Raw genomic sequence first — 25,707 nt, forward strand, 5'->3', positions numbered from 1 at the left:
TTTTTTTTTTTTTTTTTTTTTTTTTTTTAGGGCTGCATCTGTAGCATATGGAAGTTCCCAGGCTAAAGGTCCAATCAGAGCTGTAGCCGCTGGCCTACGCCACAGCCACAGCCACACCAGATCCGAGCCGCTTCTGTGACCTACACCACAGCTTATGGCAATGCCAGATCCTTAACCCACTGAGTGAGGCCAGGGATTGAACCTGCATCCTCATGCATGCTAATCAGATTTGTTTCCTCTGAGCCACGACAAGAACTCTTGGAGACATTTTTGGTTATCACAACGGGAGGGGGCGCTACTAGCTTCTCAAGGGGAGAAACCAGGGGTGCTGTTACAGATCCTGCAGTGCACGAGACAGGCACCCCACCTACAGCAAAGATTCATCCAGCCCAAGGTGTCAGCAGTGCCAAGGCGGAGAAACTCTGCTGTATAGACACCCTCCCTCCAGCCAGTCCCGTGTGTCCTGCGCCTTCCTGCCCCCCTGCATTTGCTTCTGCTGGGCCCCACCTGGCCTGCTCTCTCTCCCATCCTCATCTTCCTGTATCTGTCCCTTGATTCTGTTCTCAAATGCCATCTTCTCCAAGAGCATCTCCCCAGTACCTCCCTGCAGAATTCAGACCTCTCTTCTTGGCACACCAGCCCATTTTCGCAACCTCTTTGGGACTCTGCACTTTCTGGCTGGTGGGCAACTCGCTGGGGTCCTTGGCACATGCGTCAGACTGGAGCAAGTACACAGAGGGCCTCTTCCTCTTTGTCGCCTCAGGGGGGCTTAGCATAACGCCAGATACAGACGCTGCTGCGTCCGTCCTGCCCCTCCTTCTCTCCCCGCTGACGGCCGACACCGATAAGTGCTCTTTCTTGCCAGGCCTGGTGCAGCCTCAGAATCTTTCTTAACACGCTGTCCCTGGGCGACGTGACGAATGGAATGACATTGGTACTCAAGTTGAAACTCCCTCTTGCTCCCTCCTGCAGCCCTCCCCTTGCCCGTGAGCCCTCCCTATGCCACCTGAGGTGGCCACTGTCGGAGAATCTGTACCAAAATGAGAGGGCGGGGGAGCATCTGGGGATGTTTTGCGGGGAGCGTGACTGAGATAATCTCCTGCCTTTCTGCAGAACCGCCAGCTCTGCCTGGATGTAGCACCTGCAGTTCCATGCAGCGCCCCTCCTGAGAACCGTCTCCGGGCTCCCCCGCTGCTCAGCTGCTCTGGGCTCCTGGGGCCCGTATCCCCTCCACTCCTGAGCTCCGCAGCCCCTCTGCTCTCCACCGTGGCTCCTCCTTCAGGCCTCAGCTTACCACGCCACCTGCTTGGGGAGGCTGCCTGCACTCTCCTAGCTCTTAGTCCTTCCTGTTCCTCTTCATATCTGTTTAATGCCCGTATCCTCTTCTAGAAGGTAAAGGGTGCGTTTGTTTTGTCCATTGGTGTCTTCTTACAGCTGACAGCTCATGGCTAGGGCTCAGCAGACCTTTGGATGAGTGAACGAGCCCTGCAGAAACTTTCTTTCCTGCCCTGCCCTATCTCTGAGCAGAGCAGGTACCCGCTGAGGTAGAGTTTGGCATCAGATGCTTGGCTGTCGTGTGAGGGGCTGTGCTTTTGGACAAGCCACGCATCGCATTTCAGAATCCAGTAATTTTTGAGCCAGTGGGATGCTCTGAGAGGCCAGCTGCGGAAAGTGAGGTCCAGGGAGGAACAGGGCCTTGGCGAGGACGGGGTAGTGACGCATTCTACCTTTTGGCCTGTGTTTCTTCCTCACTGGCCCTTTCTGCTGAATGGGGCTCTCGGTCCTGCTGACTGCCTTGCCCACGTGTGGCCTGTGGGCTGCCAGCGTGGTAGAGGAGTTCAGAGGAAAGGCTCCTGGGAGTGCTGAGCAAGGCTGCTGGGCTCCACTGCACTGCAAGAGAAGCAGAGACCTCACGCAGGCAGAGGTGGGGCCTGAAGGATCAGCTGAGGTCTTGGCGCGCGTTGGTCCCAGGACCCCCAGGCAAGGATGGGACCCTCCCCTCCCCTCCCTGCCCAAAGCCCAAATAGCATCCCCGCTGACGGGGAGACTGTCTGCAGTAACAGTGAGGTGATGTCTGGCTTCTCCTTGTGCATTGTAAGCAATGATTAATCTGGCTCCCAAACCAAAATATAGCCCGAGTTCTATTATAAACACGGGTCCTGTGGAGACCCGCCTGCTGGGCAGCCAGAGGCCCCTTGCAGACTCCGTGGTCCCTGGAACTCCCCCGAAGCATCTGCCGTCCCCTAATCCCAGTCAGGCCCTGGTCACCCACAGGGAAATCACTGCCCGTGGACCCACCTTGCGGTCAGTGCCCGCCCCGTAATTGCTGGGGCCCTGGAGAAGGTAATGGTTTAGATCCTTCCAAGTCCTGGGGCCCTGTCATTTGAAGTTATTTGGCTGTCCCTAGCTTAGTAAACACCGTTAAGATGCTTCCAGGAAGGGTATGAAGCTCCCCCCTTTCCTCACCCCATGTCTTGGCTGTGCACAGTCTCAACGGCTCCCAGTCTGCTAAGAAAAAAGGGGTTCATGGCACTGTTCAAGGCCCTTTAAGGTCTATGGATTGGGGAGTTCTCATCGTGGCTCAGTGGAAACAAATCCAACTAGGAATCATGAGGTTGCAGGTTCGATCCCTGGCCTTGCTCAGTGGGTTAAGGATCTGGCGTTGCCGTGAGCTGTGGTATAGTTTGCAGATGCAGCTCGGATCCTGCGTGGCTGTGGTGTTGGCCGGCGGCTGCAGCTCCGATTTGTCCTCTAGCCTGGGAATCTCCATATGCTGCGGGTGCGGCCCTAAAAAGCAAAAAATTAAAAAATACTCTGGATTGGGAAAGACCTAGGAATCATGGCCATCTGGGCAAAGCACAGCCCTGTGAGTTTGGAGTCCTGGGGAGCAGGTTGGGCTTGGCCATAGCTTGCTAAGTAGCCTTGGGCAAGTCCCTTCCCGTCTCTGAGCCTCAGTGTCTCATTCTGTCCAGTGAGAAAGGAAATGGTCAAATTGATGGCTTAGGTCCCTTCCAACTCGGATACTCCAGAGTTCATGATGCTGCAGTGATCCATAAGCTCAGACCTGGGGAGGTGAGTCTATGGGGGGGGGGAGTCTTTCCTCCGGTGTCCCTGTGACTCTTCTAGATGGGCCATGGGCCTCAACAGTGTGTCTCATCCATGGTTTGGTGGTTAAAGATGTACACAGTCTGCTGCCCCTAAGAAGCTATGTGGCCTCAGGGAAGTTTCTTTATATTTCTGAGCCTCAGTTTCCTCATCTTGCAAATGTGCATTGGAATTCCTACCTTTCAGGGGTGATCACAAGTTGTCGGTGAGCTAATATATCTAAAGTTTTGGTACCAAGCCAGGCATAGGGCAGGTCAAGGCCATGTCTCTGACGGTCTTGCATTTCCTTTTACCTACATCCCGAGTAAAGGTTTTCCTTGAAATCTCCTCCTGGGATTTCACTGGCAATTCTGCAATAGCATTGGTTTCTAACAGGCTTCTTTGTGGCTCCAGAGGAAGCCAAAGGAGTGGGTGATGCTCAGGGGCTCCCCGGACCCCTTTCCTGCTTATCCTGGGATCCTCGCTCCATGATTGCTTTGGTTCCATGATTGCATTGAGGCAGGCAAAGAATGATAGAGAGAAGCTCAGAGAGGGCAATCACCTGGGCTGAGTCACACAGCCTAGAGCTCAAGGCTTCCCTCAGCTCTTCACAGGAAAAGGCTTTGCTTTTTCTTCCTCATCTTGCAGGTGGAGAAGGGACAATGAGGCAGCGGCATCTTCGTCCTATCCATGACAGGTCCCTGCTCAAAACCCTCCCATACTTTCCTATCATCTTACCACCTGGCAAACTCTAGCCTCCTGCTTCTTTTCTGACCACCCCGCCTTTCTACCCCTCACCCCTCACTCATTCTGCCCCAGTCACACCAGCCTTGTTCTTCCTCCAGGAACATTCTTGCCTCAGGGCTCTTGCACCTGCTGTTCCCTCTGCCTGAAATGCCTTTCCCCAGAAAGTCTGTGTGCAGCTCCCTCACCACATTCATCTCAGAGCAGCCTGCCTACCTGCGGTCACGGTACCCCCTCCCCAACACTGCCCTTCTCTGTCCTCCAACTCTGCTCCCTTTTCTTCGTAGCACTAGTCACAGCCACGCATTCTCTCTTGTTTTAATTTTACTTTTAATGATGCTTAAAAAACACAATTTAGGGAGTTCCCATTGTGGCGCAGTGGTTAACGAATCCGACTAGGAACCATGAGGTTGCGAGTTCGATCCCTGCCCTTGCTCAGTGGGTTAAGGATCCAGCGTTGCTGTGAGCTGTGGTGTAGGTCGCAGATGCAGCTCAGATCCTGCATTGCTGTGGCTGTGGTGTAGGCCGGGGGCTACAGCTCCGATTGGACCCCTAGCCTGGGAACCTCCCTATGCCGCAGGAGCGGCCCTAGAAAAGGCAAAAAGAGAAAAACAAAACAAAACAAAACATAGAGTTTACCATCTGACAAGTTCGTGGGTGCAGTTCAGTAGTGTTAAGTATATTGACATGTTGTGCAGTCGATCTCCAGAACTTTTTCCTCTTGCAAAACTGAAACTGTACAGCCAGGCAAACAAATCCCTGAGATGTTACCTTTTATTTGTTTTTTTATCTCCTTAATTAGATTGTAAACTTTGTTAAGGCAAAGGATGTTGTCTTCTGTTTACCCACTGCCGAGGAGGGTGCTGGAGCATAAAATTCAGTAATGTTTGTTGAATGAATAGCAGCCACGAAAGCTGATGGGAAAGCTCATAGTCCTACGGAGCCTTTAATTCAGTGCCAGGACTGTGCTAAGTACTTCACACATATTATACCAGGCTGTCCACTCTCCAGCCTTTGAAGCCCCATTTTACAAGGGGAAACCAAGGCTCAGAGAGGTGACATCGGTGACCCCAGGTCATACAGCTAGCCCGGAGTGAAGCGGGATCAGGACTGAGATGCATCTGAAACAAGAGATCCTAGCCACTCTGTGTGCTGACTGCTGGCCGTGGCCTGTGCCTCAGTTTGCCCATTGGGGAAAAGAGCACACATTCCAAGTAGAGGCATCTCACCCAGCGATGTTGCCTTAATCTCATGGGCCCCAGATTTGAGACATAATTACAGATGCTAAGCAGTCTAGAGGCGTGAGTAGCTACAGAAGGAATGCTTGTAAACTCCCCAAGCCTCTTGGAGCAGACCAGTTCTGCTGTTTATAATTAGGAGTGCCGCTTTCTGGGGGCTTGCGGGGGTGCTGAGTGTGTGTGCCTGTGGGTGCTTGTGTATGTGCGTGACTTGTACATGGCCAAGGTGACTGTAAGGCTCTCCGTGTGGCCTCAGGTGTCAGAGTGACCTGGTGGTGAGTGTGAGCCTGCCTCTCCTTGGTGGGGAACTGGGGGCAAGCGGTTTCCATTCTCAGAGACTCAGTTTTCTCTTCTGTAAAATGGGGATGCTAACCCTTAACCCCTGCTCCCCACACCCCATCGGGCTGTTGTAAGGACTGGAAGCCATCATGTGGGTGTAAATCCCACGTAATCAGCAGTGGGTGGAGGAGGTCCATAAGTATTGCACACGTGCATGTGCGTATGCATGTGTGTGTGTGTGTGTGTGTGTGTACAGTCTAGTATCTTAGCACCCCCAGGAGAGCCCTTGAACTCTTGAGTTCTAGAAGACCAGAGCTGAAGGAAACTCAGAGTTTTAACTCCCCCACTTGTGGTCCAGAGAAGCGCAATAACCCATCCGGAGTTCCATAGGAAGCCAGAGACGGTGCCAGGACCAAGAAAGAGCAGGGCTTCCCAGGGAGGGGGTCCCTCTAACGGAGATCAGCCTGGCCGCCCAGTCTGAAATGGAAGCCCCTGCTCTATCTTATTTCATAGCAGCCCTCAGCTGATGGAAGCTTGAAACCCAGGGTTTCCCCTTCAGACAGCTCCTAACTCTTATGAAATGGTTCAAGTGGTTGCCCCAGTGCCACCTGAAGGCACACACTTGTTTTGAGTCTCTTGACCTGGAGACCTGGCCTTGGACCATGGAGACAGGCTCAAGGTTGGTACTGGGAGGTTGCCAGAGTCTTTCTCAATCAGGCGTTTGAGTGGCCTCCTTCAACAGTTGGAACAGTTGCTGGGACCCATAGGGGAGGAAGGAAGGCAGCTATTTCAGTTCATACGTTTGGTCAATAGGGGTGAGGTCTTTTCCAATAGAGAGTTAATAAGGAGGTCCTGGCAGAAGGTTTCGGCATCACATGGTGGCTGAGTGAGCCCAGACCTTAAGAGCCTAATCAGTCCACCCCTCCCATTGAAAAATCCCTCCACCCCAGCTTCCGACATTCTTACCCACTCTCTGGATTTGGAAAGAATGGCCATGACCCAGCATCACTCTCTCACAGTGGCCATATCCTGATTCAGCCTGCAAACCCTGCCCAAGGAGTGATCAGCCTCCTGCTGTCTTCTGGTCTAAGAACCACTGATGGCAGGGAGTTCCCGTCGTGGCGCAGTGGTTAACGAATCCAACTAGGAACCATGAGGTTGCGGGTTTGATCCCTGGCCTTGCTCAGTGGGTTAAGGATCCGGCGTTGCCGTGAGCTGTGGTGTAGGTTGCAGACGTGGCTTGGATCCTGCATTGCTGTGGCTCTGGTGTAGGCCGGTGTCTACAGCTCTGATTAGACCCCTAGCCTAGGAACCTCCATGTCCCGTAGGAAGCGGCCGTAGAGAAGGCAAAAAAAGACCAAAAAAAAGAACCACTGATGGCAGAGAGGAAGCCATAAGGAGAACCTTCATGCATATGTAACCATTTGGAGAGTATTTATTGAACACGTACTATATCCCTGCCATAGTGCATAGTGATGCTGAGACTGCAGGCTGGTCTGCGATCTGCAGGCCCTGATGTGTCTTCCCAGCCTGATGCGGTTTCTTCTCCCCACAGGGATACAAGGGCTATCCTGGACCGGCGGGGCACCCCGGAGAACAGGTGAGGGCCGCAGCCTCAGCCCCCTGCTCCGCTGGCCTGCCCTGGCTCGAGCCCCTGCCTGTCCCTGGCCTCCTCCCTGGGCTGGGCTCCATGAGCGAGCCCCAGAGCCGGTGTTGCTGCCTCCCATCCTGCTGGGGCCCCCACCCCACCCCTCCTCTCCCCCAGCCATCTGCCTGAGAGGGCTGGAGTCCACACGGGCCCAGTGTTGGCACGAGCCACTCAACTCCGGTTCGAGCCATGAATAGCTGGCCTGTTCCGGGCGATGTTAGGGGATATTATACACGCCGCCACGGGGTTTGCAGGAATTTTGGCTGCCTGGGCCCAAGTCAAACAGCAGCCGCTGCCAGCGTGGGAGAGCCAGCCAGGCCTCCTCAATGTTTTATCCCTGGGCTGCAAGGACGGGGTTTTGTCCCTCGGAGCTGGTCTGACCAGTTTCTCAGAGGGGTGGGCTTGAGGGCCCCAAAGGCCAGTGGCTGCCCCTTCCTCCCCTTTCATCTCACGTTCCTGCCCTTCTCTTTGTCCATTGTAAGCCCGGGGGCTCCCACTGCCCCCCAGACCTGGAGCTGGGCAGGGTCTCTCCTTGCCTTACGTTTCTCTTGTTCCTTTGCAGGGGCCGCCGGGACCCGAGGGCAGCCCAGGGGCCAAAGGTTACCCTGGCAGGCAGGTGCAGTATATGGCTTCTGGAAGCTCTGTGGCCGCGGTGGTGTGGAGACGGCCACGGGTGCCCCCAGGCAGAGGGAGGCGGTGGGCGGGGGGCCAGGCAGCTGCACCTGCCAGGGGGGCTGTCTGGGGGGAGTTCACCGAGGCACCCTCTCTGAAGGCAGCAGGGCAAGGATGCTGAGGAAGAAACAGGAGGAAGAGGAGTTCTGGGGCTGTGGGGGTTCCCCCCGGAGCCACCTCCCTGGGACCCAGGAGTAACTGGGGGCTCAGTTTGCGGATCACGAGTATAACCCCATCCCATTCTGCAGAGGGGGCAGCTGAGGCCCAAAGGGGACAGGACTGGCTCTGGGTTGTTGGCAGCAAGTAGAACGTCTCCATATGTCCTTGCCGCTCTGTCTTCTGTGTTTCAGGGGTTACCTGGACCTGTAGGAGACCCTGGCCCCAAAGGCAGCCGGGTAAGTGGGACTTGGCAAGTGCCACACAGCCGGGGGCCCCAGCTGGGCATTACCTGTCTGTTCTGTGGGCCCGCTGGGAGGTCAGGGCTGTAAAGCCTCCACCCAGTGTTGACTGGGGTGGGCTAGGGCCAAGACCCTCCCACCTGAGCACCCCCTGGAGGGCAGAGGGGCAGCAGGATGGCCACGTGGTGTTGGACCCCTGAGCCAGGAGAGCCAGCGTGCTCCCCACGGCCAGGCAACCTGGCCACAGAGGTCTGCTGGGGGCTCGGCTGCAGTCCGACTGCTATAATCAGGCATTTGCTGGCCGTGTCCCCCTAGCGCATCCCAAGCCCTAGGGAACCAAAGCTGGGGCCGCTTTGCCTGTCACTGGAATCCTCAGAGGCCTTTCTCCTGCTCCCGGCTGAGGGCTGTGGGGACCACCGTTTTTGGAGGGCAGTGCTGCCGGATGGGTGAACATTGCCTGGGCCTGGAAGCTGGTGGAGCATCTGCTCTCCTCCTACTTCAAGGCCCCAGAACAAACCCCGAGTGGCCAGCAGCCTCAGTCTGCCCATCTTTCCAGTGGGAGTAATGTCCATTCTTACCTCTAGTGCAGTTAGGGGGATAACAGGAATTTGGAAGCAAATAGTGCAGAGACGGGGCCACCAGGTCAGGGCTCCCAGGTGGCCTGTGGGGTGGTGGGGAAGGTTTGGGTGAATTGAATTGGGGTAAATAGAGTTTGGAAGACTAAGAAACGATCTGGTGGAATCCTTGCTCTATATGGAGAAAGTAGGTTCCTGGTGGGGACCTGATGGCCCCAGTTCACAGAACACGCCTAAGGTGGAGCTGGGATGAGGACCCAGGTATTTTGAGGGCTGGGCTGTCTGGCTCTCCAAGAATGCTCAGCAAGTGGGTCACACAGGCCTCGGTCAGGCCAGGTCGGGTGTGACGTGTCCTCGGCTCCTGAGCCAAAGCTATTTATGGCTGCAGCCTCAGCCCTAATCCCTGGGACTGACAGGCGGCTGTTAGGAGAGCGTCTGGGAGCTGGGCAGTTCCCAGGACGTGCTGAAGATGATGGTGGCGGTGGTGGTGACAGGCAAGGGCCGAGGAAGCCCCTGTCCTAGGATGCTGGGTCCCCCTCCCTCCTTTATCCAGCTGTTTCCACAAGCTGGGACCCCAGAGGGTCTTTCTGAGCCCAAGGAGGAGGCCTTCCCAGTTCAGCCCGGGTCTCTGATGTGCCAGGAGGCTGGGAGGCGTGAGACCGGCTAACGACATCTGGGGCTGCTGGCTGTTGGCTGCACCATGGCATCTTGAGGCCACCTGTGGGGAGACGGCTGGCCTGGCCCCAGCACACCCCTCTCCAGGGTCACAGGGCCCTGAGCAGCCTGGCTGAGCCAGGGCCGCTCAAGCTGTTCTCCCAACCCTACCACCCCTGGCCTCATGTTTAAGAAGTAGGCAGAGTTCAGGCTTGAGGGCAGGGTGACTGGTTTGGGGCCCTGCTCTGCTATTGGCCAGCCGTGGGAACTTGGGCACATGGCTGGACCTCTCCAAGCCTATTTTCTGGGATATAAGCCCTGCAAATCTGGGATCTAAGCCCTGCTTGGAAGGATCAGTCAATGTCACTTACAATGATGCTGAGAAGGAGGCTCTATGACCACTTGACCTTCTAGGGAAGCCAAAATGATTGTGAACCTGTGTTGGGTGCTTGTTTGTGTGGGGCGCAGTGTAGTAAAGTGGTTAGGAGCGTGGGCCCCAGAGTCAGATGACTTGAATTCAAATACCACATTCTCCCACATTCTAGCTGTGTGACCCTGGGCCAGTCACTTCACCTGTCTGGGCCTGAATGGTCTCAACTCTATAGGAGGCTGACTGATAATTCCTATTTCCTGAGGGTGTGGTAAGAGCACTGTAAATGCATTATTAATGCCGGCAGAACACTGAGAAGTGGGCCTGGCACATAATTTGTGCTCAGTAAATGTTAGCTTCTGTTATCGTTATTATTCAGTCATTTCACAAACATCTAGAGAGCACAGATCGTGATAGGCTCCCTGGGCTAGGTCTCTGCTCTTGAGAAGTCCCCAGGCTGATGAGGACATGAGAGGGGCGACCCAGATTATGAAAATACAGAAGAAAAAGTGGTCAATCTACTCGCTGAGGTGCAAATATGGTCCTGGGGTGGAGGGAGGAGGTTGCTTCTGGGTTGGGGGGATCAGGGGTGCTTGCCAGAGGAGAGAGCTGGGCTTGAGAGCCTCTCTCTGCCGTCATGGGACTGGGAAGGGCCTTCTTGGCAGAGGGTGCAGCGTGAATAAAGGCTGGGAGGCAGAAAAATCAGTGGATTCCACCTCTGACTGGTGGTGGAGCTTTCTCTCCAGACCTTTAGTTACTTTCGTTTAGCGAGGAGGAGGTTGGCCAGTCCACGGGGTCCTTGGGAGGGCTGAAGGCAGTGCACATGTGCTTGGAAGGACACCAGCATGCCCAGGTGACAGCTGCCTTTACCGCCAGCGTTCAGGCGGCCAGGGTGGATGTGAGCCCCACGTCCGTGGCCTGAAAAGCCTAGGAGGAGGCATTGCAGATGCCACAAGCAGCTGCCAGTGTCGTCCTGGGGGTGGGTCGGACCTGGAGCCACCCTGGCATCTAACCCGGCAGAGAGCTTCATTCCTGCAGGTCCCGGAGTCCCCGGCGCGGGGCGGGCCTCCCCCGGCGAGCGCCCGCGCCCTTCCCTGGCGTGAGGGTATGTGCCTTTGGACTACATCGTGGAAGCCAGCACCATGCAGTCCATGGGCATATACACTTGCCTCAAGGCCTATGTCATCGAGGAGCTGCTGGAGCCGCTGCTGCCACCAGCGAGGAAGAGGAGCCGGGGCGAGGGAGGGCAGCGAGAGGGGGCTGGGCCAGGTCCGGCCGGCCGCACCCCACCACTCGGCCCCTCTGACCTCCTGCCTGCTCTTTCCTAGGGCTACATCGGACTCCCTGGGCTCTTCGGCCTGCCAGGGTCTGACGGAGAGCGAGTGAGTATGCTTCGTTTACTTCTTACCCACCCACCCATCCCCTCTGCCAGGAGCCAGCCTGGAGAAATCACAGAATCCCTCCTGGAGGAGGTGTCCTGTGGTTGAATACGAGTGACCTCAGGGGACAAGTCAAGGCAGCCGCCTCCCAGACACAGGGAACAGCACATGCAAAATCAGGGACTTATGCTAATTTGGCAAGTTTAAGGACACAGTCAAAGAGCTGAGTGTGAAGGGGGAAACAGGGGGAGTCAGGCCAGAGGGAGCCTCTGGGCACAGTTATACAGCACTCAGGGGCCGAGGTCAGGAAAGGGACTCTGGTTGGAGAGCCTGGGGAGCTTCTGAAGGGCTTTCAACACATGAGAAATAGGCTCATTTCATATTTCCAATCAAGGGTCTGCAGACCATGGCCCGTGAGCCAGATCCCACCAGGCACCTGTTTTGTAAAGCTTTTCTGAAAGCACATCGCTCATGTGTTTATGTGTTGTCCGTGGCTGCTTTTGCTCTCGGTACGGAGACCCTCCGGCCCACAAGCCTCTGGAACTTCCTCTCCATCCCCTCCCTGCCCGAGCCCCTATTTGGGAACTCAACTGCAATCTCATCAACAGAGAGACTGGGTAAAGAGATTCTTAGGGACGTAGAAGGAGCCCTTACTGAGGACCTGCTGAATACGGGGACACTGGATGCTTTCTTTAGGAATCTCCCCAGCTCAGGTCCACGCAGGCCCCAGCCCCACAGCCTCTGAGGACTATCCACTCAATGGACCCATACCTGGCATCTCTTGTGTTTGCGGACTGGAGGCCAGGCCCTCTGTGACTTCCTCTTGTGGGCGGCAGAGGGGCCGGCTGGGGGCAACGCTGGCTGTCTCCTGCCAGATTCTGTCCTGACCTCTTCCCTCTTTTCCCCACAGGGTCTGCCTGGTGTTCCTGGCAAGAGGGGCAAGATGGGTAGGCCGGTAAAGATTTTCCGTGTCTATTACGCAGATTCTATGGGTGAACCTGACCTCCCGCCGGCCCCGAGGCCCCCTCCGCCCACTGCCCGGGCAGCCTTCGCTTCTCTCTGCTCTGCCCTGACTCGGCTTTGAGTGTGTGGACGTGCACGGGGGGCTGTCTGGGCCTCATGTCCTGCTGCCAGGACACTGAGTGGCTGCCTCCTGGCTGGGACTGCGGGTTCCTGTGGATTCCAGACCCCGCTGGTGGGGGGGAAGCCTTTCCCTGTGTGCCTGGCCGTTGTTCTGCAGTGCGGTTCTGTGTCTACGGGGCTTTTCTTGTCTGGGTCATGCATGTCCATGCTAAGGGCTCTGCTCGGATCCGGGGATCTTGTCTAGATTGGGTGTCCGTGCTTCTGTATCAGAGAACACTCAGTCTCCATGTTGTTTTGGTGTCACCCGTTGCACTCGTGCACACGCAAGGCCAGGGGCACGGGGGGTGGGTGTAGAGCAGGCCCACAGGAGGCATGACCACAGGAAGGGCTCAGTGGGAACCCCGGTCCCCCATCCGTGGTGTGATTCTCCATCGAAGCAGGATGTTGTTTTTCCCCTTGTTTGGGCATCTGGGCATCAGGAAGAAAAAGCCAAGGCACAGGGAGATGAAGTAACTTGCCCACAGTTTAACGAGTCAACAATGGAGCCAGGATTCTAACTCGGTTCCTCTCCAGGACCTCTGATCTCAGGGTTGGCTCAGGTTCGCTAGTTGGCAATAATGCTGTGAAAGTGGATTCCCTAGAATCTTTGCCTGGAGGCAGGGAGTGGGGTGGGCGGGGCCGCGCAGGAGGTGACATTCGCTTGGTGATCTCATTTTTCTCAAGGGGAAACTGAGGCTCTGAAAGGTGGAGGAATACACCCCCAGGGTCCCGCTTCCAGGCGGAGGGAGACCCGGGTTTGTAATAGGCATCTTTCCTCGAGGCCCCGCCCCCCTTGGTGGGGTGGGGCGCTCTGCCGCTGCCCCCCCCCCCCCCGGTGAGCTCCTAGACTTGGAACCATCCTCAGCTCTGGGTCTGGGCCTCCCTTGGCTTGTGGTTGATGGAGAAGGGACAGTGGGGGAAGTTAGAATGTGAGAGGCAGCTGAGAGGGAGCCAGGAGCACACGAGGGTGGCCAGAAGGGGGCGGGGGGGTGTCTGTGATTCTGGGGTTGACAGCAGCTGTGTTCATGGGCAGCTAACCTGTCATAGTACAGGGATGGGGACTCTCTGGGGGTCAAGTGGGGAATACAAGCAAGAGCCAGGTCCTGGCCTCAAGGAGCTGACAGAGAGGGGTCCTCACCCTCAGACCTAGACCATTCCATGGCTGACAGCCCCCCTGTGCCTGAGAACTAACCTCTGACACCTGCACGAGGACAAGGAACTGCATGTGATGCTTCTGGCTTCAGGGCAAGGACCTGGAGTCTGGGAGGGTGGGGCTGGTATCTGGATCTGTTTCTTAAGCCAGGTGGCCTTGGGCAAGGAGAACCACTCATTCATTCATTCATTCATTCACTGACATCGAGTGTGTGCTGCGGGCCAGGCCCTGTGCTTGGTGCTGAGCAGCGAACAAGACAAAATTCCCACTCTCAGGGCAGACAGCCAGCCAGACAGACAGTGATTGAATGGAGGAAGAGATGCAGGATGAGTGGTCGAATGTCAGATGGGGCTCTCTGTTAGGATGGGGTAGGGTAAGGGCACAGTGAATACTTGGGATACAGGCTGGTGGATGAGTTGGTCCAGGTTGTCCAACCCACATCTTGAGAACCCTGAAAGAGGTGAGAATGGGGACCATGTGGCTACCTGGGGAAGAGTATTCCAGGTTAAGGGAACAGCAAGTGCAAAGGCCCTGGGGCAGGAACGTTCCTAGCTCTGAACTGCAGTTTTCCCATCTGAGAAATGGGGATAATAGCTTTGAGCTCATGGGGTCATCGTTGATACTTGTCCTTTAGTAAGAATTCAATAAATAGTAGCAGTCATAGTTTCTATTTGTAGTTTTATGAGTGGTTGTGCATCCCTCTAGGCCATATGACTTTGACCCAGTGGCTGGGCCTGTTTCCCCACAGTTTAAGTTGCAGAGTAGGAAGAGTTGACTCACTTAGAATATCTCACAGGGGCCCTGTCCCATGACCCAGTGCTCCCTGTGGGGGATTCGCTCCGCCTCCATCCTGCGAGCCCCACAGAGAGCCAGGCACTGCCACTCTGCGGATGAGGAGATCAAGGCTCAGGGTGTGAATGACGTGGCCAAGGCCTGGTGCTTCTGAGAGTCAGAGCTGGGTTAAAATGCAGCAGCCAGAGCTTTGACCTCTTGTCCCAGCGTGTAGTGCTGGGGACAGCACTATGGCCAAAGCAGACCAAAGGAAAAAAAAAAAAGTAACATTTTCTGAGGCCCTTTTACCTGCGTGGTATTTGAACCACACGCTGTTCTCCTACTGATTCTCGGAGGCGAGGTTGGTTGTACCTGTTTCCCAGATGAGGAAACTGAGGCTTCAAAGCCATTTGCCCAGAGACCCTCTGAAGCCTTGCCGGACTTAAACCCTCAGCACTAACAACTCGTTTCTGCTACTTGCTTCAAGGTCCTAAGATTGCCCCCTGCCCTCCACGATGGGGTGTTCCCTGGCAATGGGGTGTCAGGCGTGGGTGCGCGGAACCGCCCACATTCCTCCAGACAAGCCCCATGGCCACGCAGTACCCGTGAGAGCTGGGAAAGTCTCCTTGACTCTGGTCCAGCTGCCACGGCCTGCAAATGGGCAAGGGCTGCGTCGGATATGATTTCATATGTGTGGAATAGGACCTCATATCTCTGAGTCCCTAGGGCTCTGTCTGCGCCTGTGCCCAGCCTCTGAGTCTGAGTCCCTCGGCCCACACACTCCTTGAGCGGCTCTTAGGGCTGTCCCTCTGCATTGTGCTCCTGAGCCTTGGATCTGAATGGCAGGATTGGGGGCTCCTCCTGTGAATGGGTTTTCCTCTTGTCAAAGCTTTGGGCCAGGCAATTTCTAGGCACTTACTAACGGGAGGAAATGTCAGGAGAATGAGCTGGATGCCCCCGTGCCAGATCGCAGCTGGCCTCATTTCTGGCAGGGCTGGTGATGACTTTGCTGTAGTCCGTTTCTGTCCAGCAAGCAAAACCTCAGGCCCGTGCCCACGGCCTCCTCAGTGTCAGACTTGGAAAGAAGGTGCGTGAGAGTCTATTGCTGATGGGAGCTGGGAAAGGCAATAGAGATCAGAGCGGTCAGAGCTGTAAGAACCTCAGTGATGACCTGGCCCAACCTCTTTATCAGACAGATAAGCAGAGCTTATCTCTGCTACTTTATCAGACAGTAGTAGCTCAGAGAGGCCAATAATTTGTCCAGATCACACAGCAAACTGGTGGCAGAATCAGGGCTTGAACCCAGGACCCTTGCTTGCTCCTGCAAGATGCTCTCCATGTCACCCTTCTCCGCTCTGTGCTCACATCTTCAGCCTCCAAAGGAAAGCTTAGCCCACAGCTCTCATCTCACACCACCTGCTAGGAAGAGAAAGGCGTTGGGGTTTCCTGAGGAGGGGTCCAGATAGAACTGGCCTGGAATTGAAGGGGTTTCTCCTGGGCTAGCCTGGCCTGTTCTAGGCATGGTGCAGTGACACTCACAGTTGGAGACCAAGCCATGTCTATCATGGGGCCTAGGAAGATGCTGCAGTGAAGCCTCTTGTCTGGCGCCCTGTGGCTTCACTGTCAGGCCCGCTGGAATGCCTGGCAAGGCCAGCCCCTGCTCACAGCTTCTCTCGTGGCCTCTGGCCAGGCCTGCCAAGGCTGGTATTGTGCAGCGAGTCAGGCGGGCAGACCCTAAAGCTTAGAGCTGGAAAGGTCTAGCCTTGGCTCCAGCTCCCTCTGTGTGTGGCTTGGGGACAATTGGAACTTGTCCAAGGCCACGTGCCTGTCTGGGGCAGGACAGGGCTTTTCACGTGGTTCAGTTTTGACTTCAAACACTTTCTACTTCTCAGCCTGTGGGGAGCAGGGAGCAAAGTGGCTTCCAAATGGGGAAACTGAGGCCAAAACAGGTGAAGGTTCTTAGCACTGGTGATGCTGTGAGCTGGGGGTGTGGTCCCCAGTATCTCAGACTTGAGCTGGGGCTCTTGGTGACTGGAGGTCCTGCTGAGAACTGCCTTTCTCCTCCTTGCTCCCCGAGGTGACTTGGTGGGTGGATTCCCAAGTGGCTATCAGAAGGCGGGGTGCAGAACATCAGGAGAAAAGGGTGCCGGGACCTCAGGGGTTCGGCACGCTAGGAGCATTCGCATCCTCTAGAAAGGAATATAGGCTGTTGTCAGGTACAGTAGGAAGGATGCTGGTCAAACCCGCGCAGGAACTTGCTGACTTTGGAAACTGTAAACGCTGTAACGAGGTCTCCAAGATCCTTCTGCAGCCTCTTCCCAGGGGTTATTACAGTTTCCCATTGTTGGTGCCCAGCCAGCATGTGATGGCAGAGTAGAGTTTTCCAAAGGCTGGATGACAAGCATCCCACCTCTTGCTCATCCCAGGGGAGGTTGGGCAAGGTGAGCTGTCAGGTGGGATGAGCGGGACTAACCATTGTGCAAGCCAGGGAGCTAAGCCTTCAAGACACAGCAGGGCTTCTGATCCTGGAGGCCGCAGGCTTTCCTGCCCCTAGATCCCACCTTCTGGAGCAGACTGCCTGGAGGCAGGGGGCTGGATGAGATGGTCCCCCGAAGCCTCCTCAGCTCCCAGAGTCCCGCTGCGGTTCTGGGTACGAGGACTCCCCCCGTTTTCGTGTCTCTTCCTCTGAATTGCTGAAGCCAAGAGGGAAGGTGGAGTCCTGTCCAGATCCTGGTTCTGACTCCCCCTGGGCCTTGTTCTCCTCCAAGTACGAGGCATTCAGTTCCCTGGGGGGAGGCCCCCGACCTACGGACGTGGAGAAACCACATGGCTGGGGCCCAGCAGGGCGCCGAGCTCATTCCTTGGGCCTCGGGCCAACCTGCTGCAGCCAGGAGCCGGGGCCTGCAGAGGAAGGTCCCGCTGCTGCTGCCGGGCTGGGAGTGCTCGCCTGCACCAGCGGGCGCGGCCAGACAGGGCGAAGCAGGCGGGGTGGAAGTGGCTGCGGGTGTTCAGCTCAGCAGCCGCCTCCCTGAGATCCAGAGGAGCAAGCCTCGGGGCGGGCGGGCATGTGGAGCCGGGATGCGTGGCTCCGCGGTGGAGGGATGCGACAAGCCAGCGGGGTGCTGTGAGTCTCCCCACTGGGGACTGAGGTGCTGAGGGTCAGGGCCTTTCCATCTTAGACCATCTATGATTATTCCAATCACGGATCTGTTCCAGCTCTTTTGAAGCCCCTTTTTCCCCCCAGCCGTTGTGCTCTTAATTACCCTGAGGTCCTTTGCGTGGCTGCTCCGAAGGAAGGGAGACAAGATGGAGATGGGGCAGGGTATCAAAGCCACCATGCATTTGGAAGCAGAACCCGCCCTCAGCCTCAGGAATGCCATTTTCGTTTGTGCATTAGCCCAGGGCTCTTGTGAACCCTTGAGAGGCCACGGGCTTGCTCTAGTCTGTTTGGTGTATTCATGGTCCATCATTGCTCAGAGAACCAGCTCTGGATTTCCTGAACCACCGAGGTTCAGATCCCGGTTCTGCTATTCCATAGCCGTGTGACTCCAGACAAGTTCCCTAATGTCTCTGGACCTCAGTTTCCTCATCTCTAAAATGGGGCCAGTAATAGGACCTTTCTTATGGGGCTGTTAGAGTTTGCGGTCTCTGTCACTGCTGTCGCCCCACTGTCATCACTTGTTGGCTATATTCAGGCTGGGTTTTGTCTGCATACGTGCCTCTCCCTGGGTGTTTGACTATTCTCAGGGCCTCTCCCTTGCTTATGCTTCAGAGACATGCCCTCGCATGGCCGCTGCCTCCTTGTGCCAGCAGGGCCTGGCCCTCCATCCGTCACCTTGGCTCATCCTCTCAGTACCCCGATTGTACAGCAGAGAAAACCGAGGCTGAGAAAGGCCTGTGGTTGGTGGAGCCAGGGCTGGCGTTGGGCTGCTCTGGTTCTAAAGCCTCACGGGGGAAGCTGGCCCAGCAGCTGAGTCCGAGAGGGGTCCTTGAGCCAGCCAGGAGTGGCCCTGACTGCAGACCCATGGGTCTGAGACCTGCCTGGTGGCTGCTGGCTGTGAATATACTGGGCATCACAGCGAGGATCGGGGCCTGGAGAGTGCCATCAAGGTCTCTGTCCTCCCCAGGGGAAGCGGGGGACGAGGGTGGCCTTCCTGCACCTGGGAAGCAGGCTCCTTCCTCCTGGGCCTTGTCTAGGGGTCAGGCCCAGCTGAAGGGTTCTTAGAGATCACATTGCCCCAACCTGAGCAGGACAGAGGGTCAAACGAGGGTCTGCTCAAGGTCACACAGCCAACCGGGAGGTGAGCCCGGGAGAGTCAGGGGCTGTCTCCAGACACTGGCCTCGGAGGGCAGAGCATGGACTCCCAAGATCCCGCCTCTTGTGGGCCATGTGGAGTCAGCCTGGTGCTCGACCGGATGGCACCCCCCTTTGTCCCCTAAGGGATTATTATCCTTCTCTCTTGCCAAGCCCCCGACCCCATCCTTTTCCAAAGGCAGTGGCAGGAACTCAATGCCTTTGGAAGACATCCCTGCCCACTGTTGACCCCAGCTGATGTCTCTTGCCACAGGGGATCAGAGAGCTGTCTACCTTACAGCGTGGCCAACAGGGGCTGGACTGGAACTTTCCAGGGGGACTCTAAGGATGTGAGACGTGGCATCTCATAGGGTCAGATGTAGCCCCACAAAACTTGATATGGAAGCGCATGCGGACACACACACACACACACACACACACACACACACACACCACTCTCTGAATCTAGTCAGATACACGTTGGAACAATCCTGCATGCCTGGATTTGCCTGTGCTCAGCTCATGCAGATGTGACAGCATCCAGAGAGGTGGGAGGGGCCTGGGCTCAGCTCTGCCACAAACTTGCTTTTTGTCCGTGGTCAAGTGACATTTCTCTCTCTGAGCCTCAATCTCCCCATCTGTGAAATGGGACCAAACCTTCCCCTCAAGGGGGGTGGGGTGTCAAAGACAAGTCAGATTTTGCATGCAAAGTCCCTGGCTTGGCCCAGATCTCTTTAATGTGTCCTCTTTGCCTCCGTTGAGTGTCTGAATGAAGCCACCCCTCCTAAAGATCGATGTCAACGCCTGCCCTTCTGGTCCTAGCAGAGGCGGAATTGGAGGGGAGTAGTAGATACTCAAATAGTATTCTGGGCACATGCACACGCAATTAAGGTCTCTTTGCTCAGCCAGTATAGACTTGGTAATTGGTTTGGATTTGGGTTTCAGCTTTGGCCCTTTTAGTTTAATCTGCTTATTGGATTCCCCCAGGAGCATTAGAAACCAGAAACAAATTATCCTTCATGAAGAATCTTTACTGTTTAAACAGCCCAGACAGCCACTGAAAAACATGTGCTTTGTTTTTTATCAAATTTCCCTGGAAAAACAGTGATTTGAATTCAAGGAGAGGAAGAGGACAGGTTTCCCTGAATTCCAAGCTCGAGGACTTTCTTTTCCTTTTGAAGTAGAACGGAGTCGTCCCCCCTCCCTGGCCCCCAGAAACTTCCCCACAGCTGCTGTTTTTCCAGCTGCTCGTCTCCCTCAGAGAGCATGGAGAGGGGTCAGGGAGGGGGCGCGAGGGCCAGACCTGCCTGGGCTGCGTGTCCTGGCCCCTATCGCTGCTAAGGCTCACCTGTGGCCACGGTGCTGATGTTCCCTATCCGTGTGGCTTTGTGTGACCTTGACACTTACCCTTTCAGAGCCTCACTTTCTTTATCTGTAAAATGGGAATCATGACTCCACAGGGTGGCTCTTGGAGGGCATATCACAAAAACCATGGGAGGTCTGAGCTGGGAAATGCTGCAAAGGCCGTCCTTGATTCAGACAATGGGGAAAAGGAGGCCCGAGGAGGCAGGAGTGACTTTTAGAACTCTCAGCAAATCAGTGGCTGGTCCAGGCCTGGTCCCAGCTTCCTGATCCCTGACTCCCGCGAGACCAGGTCTCAGCGTGGAGCTTGGCATTTCCATTTGGGGGAGCTTGGTACTGTTTTCTTTTCTGAGCCTCTGAGTACATGGGAGGGTTCCCCAGCCATGGACTCCTCTACAGGAGCTGGTCCTTGGAAAGTTTGCTTTTGTCTTTGATTTTTTCTTCTTAGGGCCACTCCCATGGCATATGGAAGTTCCCAGGCTAGGGGTCCAATCGGAGCTGCAGCTGCCAGCCACAGCCACAGTAACGCTAGATCTAAACTGCATCTGCAACCCACACCACAGCTCACGGCAGCACCAGATCCTTAACCCACTGAGCGAGGCCAGCAATCGAACCCGTGCCCTCGTGGATACTAGTCGGATTTGTTTCCAGAGTCACAACGGCAACTCCCTGGAAAGTTCTTTATGGAGGATGTTTGTTGAGGGTGCGAGGTGTCTCAGATTCTAGAACCAGAAAGTGTGACTGCATGGACGTGTCCTGTGTCCCCCCGGGGGTCTGGGTGAAAGCCACCCTTGGGTATAAACACTCATCTGCCGACGTTTCCTCTCTCTCATGTCCGTAGGGGTTTCCTGGAGACTTTGGAGAAAGAGGCCCTCCAGGACTGGATGGAAACCCCGTAAGTACTACGTATCTCTGGGAACAGGAAAGGCACAGAGCAAATGTGCAGCAGATTTTAGGAATCTAAGCTTTTAGGTTCAGCTGGGCCACCCATGAGCCGGGTGCTCCTGGAGGAAAGCATGATTCCTCTGAACCCCAGGCTTCTGTCTGCTATGGGTGCCCTGTGGCCCCACCCCCACCCCCAGGAGAGCCCTCCAGCCCCCTGAGCCTCGGGTCCCACCCCCCAGGGCTGGGGAAGGTTCCCTGGTCACTCCTCACTAGGGAAGCCAGGGCTGCTGCCAGCTTACAGGGCAGTGGAAATGTTTATGGGGCGGCAGCAGCCTGCGGGAGCAGATGGTTTGCAGGCTCTGTATGGAGGGAAGAGCCGAGTTCTAAAGAAATCTCCAACACAGGCATGTTTATAGAGTTTGTAAATAAGACCAGGAAGGAGCTGGGTCAGCCTGCCCTGCCGAGCCAAGCCCGCCTCTTCCTCCCCGTCCCAGGCTCAGGCTCGGGCGGGAAGGGAAGCTTGTTCTCTGCCTGGGGGTCCAGACTGCAGCCAGGGCTCTTTACAACACTTGTCCTCCAGTCTCTCCCGGGGCTTCCTGCCTGTGCAGCTGTGCCCAGCTGTGCCCTCATCAGAGGTGGCTGCTAGATCCAAAAGCAGCCCCCGATTATGTGACAATTTAATTCCACAAATGCTCCCTGAGCCTCACCCCGCTGGGGCTGACCTCCAGGCTCCCTGGGGCGCAGGAGAAGCTCAAACAAAGCCATTCATCCATCTGAACCTCAGTTTCCTTATCTGTACATCACGGGGATCAGATGCTGCCCTCGGGGCTGTGGTGAGGATGAAAGGAGAGAGGGCGGGAGGTGTCGGACCCAGGACACGTGTTCACGGGCTGGAGGGGTTGTAAACACCAGCTAGTAAGGGGGCGTGTGTCCTGCCCTTGAGGAGCTTGTGGCCATCTCTCAGTCCATTGCAGGAGATGAAATGAGGTGGGGGGGACCGGGGAGGTCCCTGTGCTAGGGAGGAAGAAGGGAGAAGCAGGGAAGACTGGTCCTGGGGAAGACGGCATTGGAGCCAGGATGAGGAAAGAGGTGGATGGACATTCCAGGTGGAGGAAAGAGGGCTGGCAAAGGCACAGAGGTGAGGGACCAGTCTTGCCTTCGGTGGATCAGTTACTGGATTAACCACTATGAGAATGTGTGACGTCATCCTGGAAGCGCGCTCGGGGGAGGGGCAGTGATGTCTGGGTGCCCTTGGCCCGGATGAGCAGGAAGAAGACCGGAGGAGGGGGTCCCAGCTCTGCCACACAGTTGAGTGACCTTGAACAAGTCGCTTCCCTTCCCCGAGCCTCAGGCCCTCCATTTAACAGCCAAGGCTGCTTCTCACCTCCTCCTTCTCCTCTCGGAGGTTATAGGGACCACGTCCTGTCTGGGACTGCACAGATGAAGGACACGGACCCCCCCTGGAGGAGGATGGAGATGGATAGTCGCCATTTCTAGAGCCCCCTATTTTCAGTCGCACCTTTGCACTTTGAACTTGACCCCAAACCCACTACCTGTGTTTTCTGGTGCAAGCAATTCCAGGTCCATTTTTAGAGGTTTGGGAAACAGAAACTTGCCCACGGCCAAACACGACCTCATCCCCAGACTCCCAGGCAAGAGCTGTGCAGCCCTTCAGAGGCCCTGAGAGGCAGAAACCCGAGAGCCTCCTTCTGGGGCTGGAGGTTGCTGGGGGGTTCTCTGAGAGGGTCCAGCACCTCCCGGTTGAGAGGAAGGCTGGCCTGGTGGTGCTCATCTTAGAGCCCCCACCGCTGTGTTAGTTCCTCACACTTGACTTTGGGGAAATTGCATCACCTTTGGAGCCTGAGTGTTGCCTTCTAAGAGGTGAGAGTGAAATGAGATCTAGCCCTGGCACCTGCACATCTCTATTGCCACAATCAGGATTGCACCCATTCTGTCACCTACGATGAAGATACTGGGTTTGGAAGTCCACCTTTCCCATTTTACAGATGTGGAAAGCTGATGGCAGAGGGGGCGGGGTCTCATTCAGATTTGAGGCCAGGCTCAGCAGAGTCAGGAACAAGGAATGGGTGCCCATGTCGGGGGAGGCCTGGAGGGCGTGGCCTGGGGGGAGACAGAGCAAGTAACCATGGCCTCTCTCTATTCGCAGGGAGAACTGGGCCTGCCAGGGCCCCCAGGAGTCCCCGGCCTCATTGTAAGTACACCAAAGCCTGGGGAGGGGGAGGACCAGGAGGCAGGGTGCTGGGAGCAAGCCACAGGTCTTCCTGCAAACGCCTGTCTCTCATCAAACCCCAGGAGGAACTGGGGAAGCAGGACAGACAAGTCAAGGCAGGGGGCTAAGGGAGGCAAGCCCTGCTGTGTGGCTTCAGGTGGCTCACCTACGTTCTCTGAGCCCATTTCTTCATTAGTTAAATGGGGATGGGTACTGGGAACATGAGACAGCCATGTGCTTTCACACCTGCTGCCTGTCCATCGATCTGCAGTGGCAAGTGGTAGCATGCCCATTGGACAGGTGAGGTGCTTCAGGTCCAGAGGAAGAAAGTGACTGGCAGACGAGCTGAGGGCTCTGGGCCATGCGAGGCAGTCTTTTCCATCTTGACCAGAGCACTGAGTTTGGAGCCAGACCACCTGAGTTCAAGTCACAGTTCTGCCACATCCTGGCTGTGTGACCTAGGCCAAGTCACTTACCTTCTCTGAGCTTTAATTTCTCATTTGTAAAATGAGGATGATGGTAGAATCCTCTTGGGGTGGTTGTGAGGATCGAATGAGGCATTGCTTATACTGTCTTTGGCACAAGGTCTAGCACTCAATAAATGTGCAATTAGCAGAAAATACTTCTATTTTAAAATATTTTGTATTGTTACTATCTCCTGATGTACTTGGAACTAAGAGAAGCTGGTATACAGGGAGGTAGGAGGCAATTTGACCTCTGACTCCATCCAGGCTGGGGAGCCTGGTGGAGCATGCTGTTAACCAACACCAGTGCCCCCGCTGGGCCTTCGGAGGGTGAACCTTGACCTGAGGCCTGGCCCCTAGGGCTAGTGACAGACTCAAGCCTGGGAAATGAATCTAAGAGTTTTCCTGAGGGTCTGATGCCTCTTCTCCTCTGTCCCTTGGTCATCCCTCATGGGCTTTGAGTCTGGGGGCTCACCCAAATAGACTGTCCCCTAGTTTGATAAATGGGCTGCCAGCTTTGGCCACTCCAGCAACTGTGCCGAGAAATTCTATTGTGAGGGAGGCTAGTGAAGGCTCTTGGGGAGGCGGGGGGCATTGCTCAGGGGAGACCAGTCCTGGGAAAAGGACAGAGGCTATCCTTGCAGTATTCTCCTGCTCAGGTGGGTGATTGCAGAACAAGGGCCGGATGGGGTAGAGTCAGATCAGCCTCCTCCTGGTTCTGTGGTTATGGCCCCACTTCTCAGGGAAGTGCTCTGTAAGATGCGGTCTGCTTGCCCACTCTTATTAGGACCACAGATGCACCTAGTCTGGTCCAGTCCCATGGCTAAGAGGGCAATCCTTAGAACCAGATCACCTGGGTTCAAATCCTAGCTCTACCACTCATTTAACTGCAATTCTGAGCAAATTTTTAACCCCCGGTGCCTCAATTTTTTTTAATCTTTAAAATGATAGTCCCGGATCCAACTAGGAACCATGAGGTTGCAGGTTCGATCCCTGGCCTTGCTCAGTGGGTTAAGGATCTGGTGTTGCCGTGAGCTGTGGTATAGGTCGCAGACGTGGCTTGGATCTGGCGTTGCTGTGGCTCTGGCGTAGGCCGGTGGCTACAGCTCCGATGGGACCCCTAGCCTGGAAACCTCTATATGCTGCGGGTGTGGCCCTAGAAAAGACAAAAAGACAAAACATAATAATAATAATATTAGTCCCTAACTTGGGAGAGTGTTGTGAGGATTTAATGAAACTAGTACATATGAAGTGCCTAGTACATAATAAGCACTCAAGAAACACTAGTTAGAATAATAATAATAAATTAATAGTAATGATTTTATTACTATCATTTGTTAATAAATAACTACTGTTAATAAATAGTGATTCAGGAGGAGGAGGAGTCATAGTAGTAGTGTTTCACAAACACACACATGAGATATTTTATGCCTGGTGGCAACCCTCTGAAACACTGCATTGAGGAAGATTTCAAAGTCACATTGGAGATTAATGGGAGAGGGTGCTGCAATTGATTGGTGATGTCTGCCTTGGCTTGGAATTAGGAAGCGTCAACCCTCAAGTCAAATGTTTGTCATGCCTGAGGTCCTTTGCCGAGCACCTTCTTTGACACAAGGCACTGACCTGAATTTTTTGGAAAAAGAAATACTTGCTTTGAGTGGTAGAGAACCTGAACCTGACTTGATGAGGACCTCAGAAGTCTTCTGGTCCAGCCCTCTCTAATCTCAGCAGGACTCCCTTCTGGAGCATCTTGGTTGTGGTCGTTAAACTCCCAACTTGAACACCGTGGTGTTAGAAGCTCCCACCTGTGACAGCCCATCCATGTTCACAGAGCGCTCCTTGTGTCTCGTTGTGTAGAGTTTTCCCGTGTTTTGAGCCTAACTCCTCTCCCTGCTCCTGGAAGAAGCTGTTCAAGATGTAACGATGGCTGTTGTCTGTTCTTCCTAAGGCCCCTTCTTCAGGCTATATGATCCCCATCCCCAAAGCTTTTCTGCAGGGATGTTTACATGTCTTGGCTGTCATCCTTGGCACATGCTCCTATTCGTCATTGTTGGCGTCCTTTACCTTGGATCCCGAGAGGGGCAAGGATATTGCTTGGCTGAATGCACAGCCCTTGGCCCTCCTGACTCTATAAAACCCTTTCCCACCGATGCTCCCCTTTCCCCGCCACAGTTAGGGCTGCCAGATAAAATATAAGACGCCCAGGGAAATTTGCATTTCAGATACCATAGTTAAAACACATTTATTCTAAAATAGCATTCATTTGTTTCATTGTTTATCTGACACTCAGATTTTAACTGGGCATCCCGTATTTTTCTTTCCTCAGCCTGGCAGTCCTCTTAGGAGAATCCCATTGGACAGATGGGGAAACTGAGGCCCTTGGTC

At 55.2% G+C, this 25,707-nt stretch overlaps 1 protein-coding gene and 1 non-coding gene across 15 annotated transcripts in view; both read left to right on the plus strand.

Moving 5' to 3' along the window:
* COL27A1 (collagen type XXVII alpha 1 chain) overlaps positions 1 to 25,707 on the plus strand; it is a 155,378-nt gene that overhangs the window by 45,075 nt on the left and 84,596 nt on the right. For 6 of the 14 annotated variants that reach the window (XR_014825918.1, XR_014825904.1, XM_084993665.1 and 3 more), the window contains 7 exons: positions 6,901 to 6,945; positions 7,556 to 7,609; positions 8,016 to 8,060; positions 10,991 to 11,044; positions 11,952 to 11,988; positions 20,585 to 20,638; positions 22,796 to 22,840. Coding sequence is in view for 8 of the 14 variants with exons in the window: in XM_084993665.1 (XP_084849791.1) it covers positions 6,901 to 6,945; positions 7,556 to 7,609; positions 8,016 to 8,060; positions 10,991 to 11,044; positions 11,952 to 11,988; positions 20,585 to 20,638; positions 22,796 to 22,840 (334 nt within the window). In the remaining 6 variants the exon portion in view is untranslated. Of the gene's footprint in view, positions 1 to 6,900; positions 6,946 to 7,555; positions 7,610 to 8,015; positions 8,061 to 10,990; positions 11,045 to 11,951; positions 11,997 to 20,584; positions 20,639 to 22,795; positions 22,841 to 25,707 lie in introns of all 14 variants that reach the window. The other 8 variants (XM_021067868.2, XM_084993608.1, XM_084993644.1 and 5 more) reach the window with 3 other exon arrangements.
* On the plus strand, positions 10,758 to 10,837 carry MIR455 (microRNA mir-455). The gene has a single exon (NR_038577.1). It is a non-coding gene; the product is annotated as a microRNA mir-455 (primary transcript).

The sequence above is a fragment of the Sus scrofa genome, chromosome 1 (assembly GCF_054392235.1).
Source record: "Sus scrofa isolate SSC_HxYL_T2T_F1_AM1 chromosome 1, Sscrofa_HxYL_maternal_Yorkshire_Landrace_v2.0, whole genome shotgun sequence".
Taxonomy (NCBI): Eukaryota; Metazoa; Chordata; class Mammalia; order Artiodactyla; family Suidae; genus Sus; species Sus scrofa.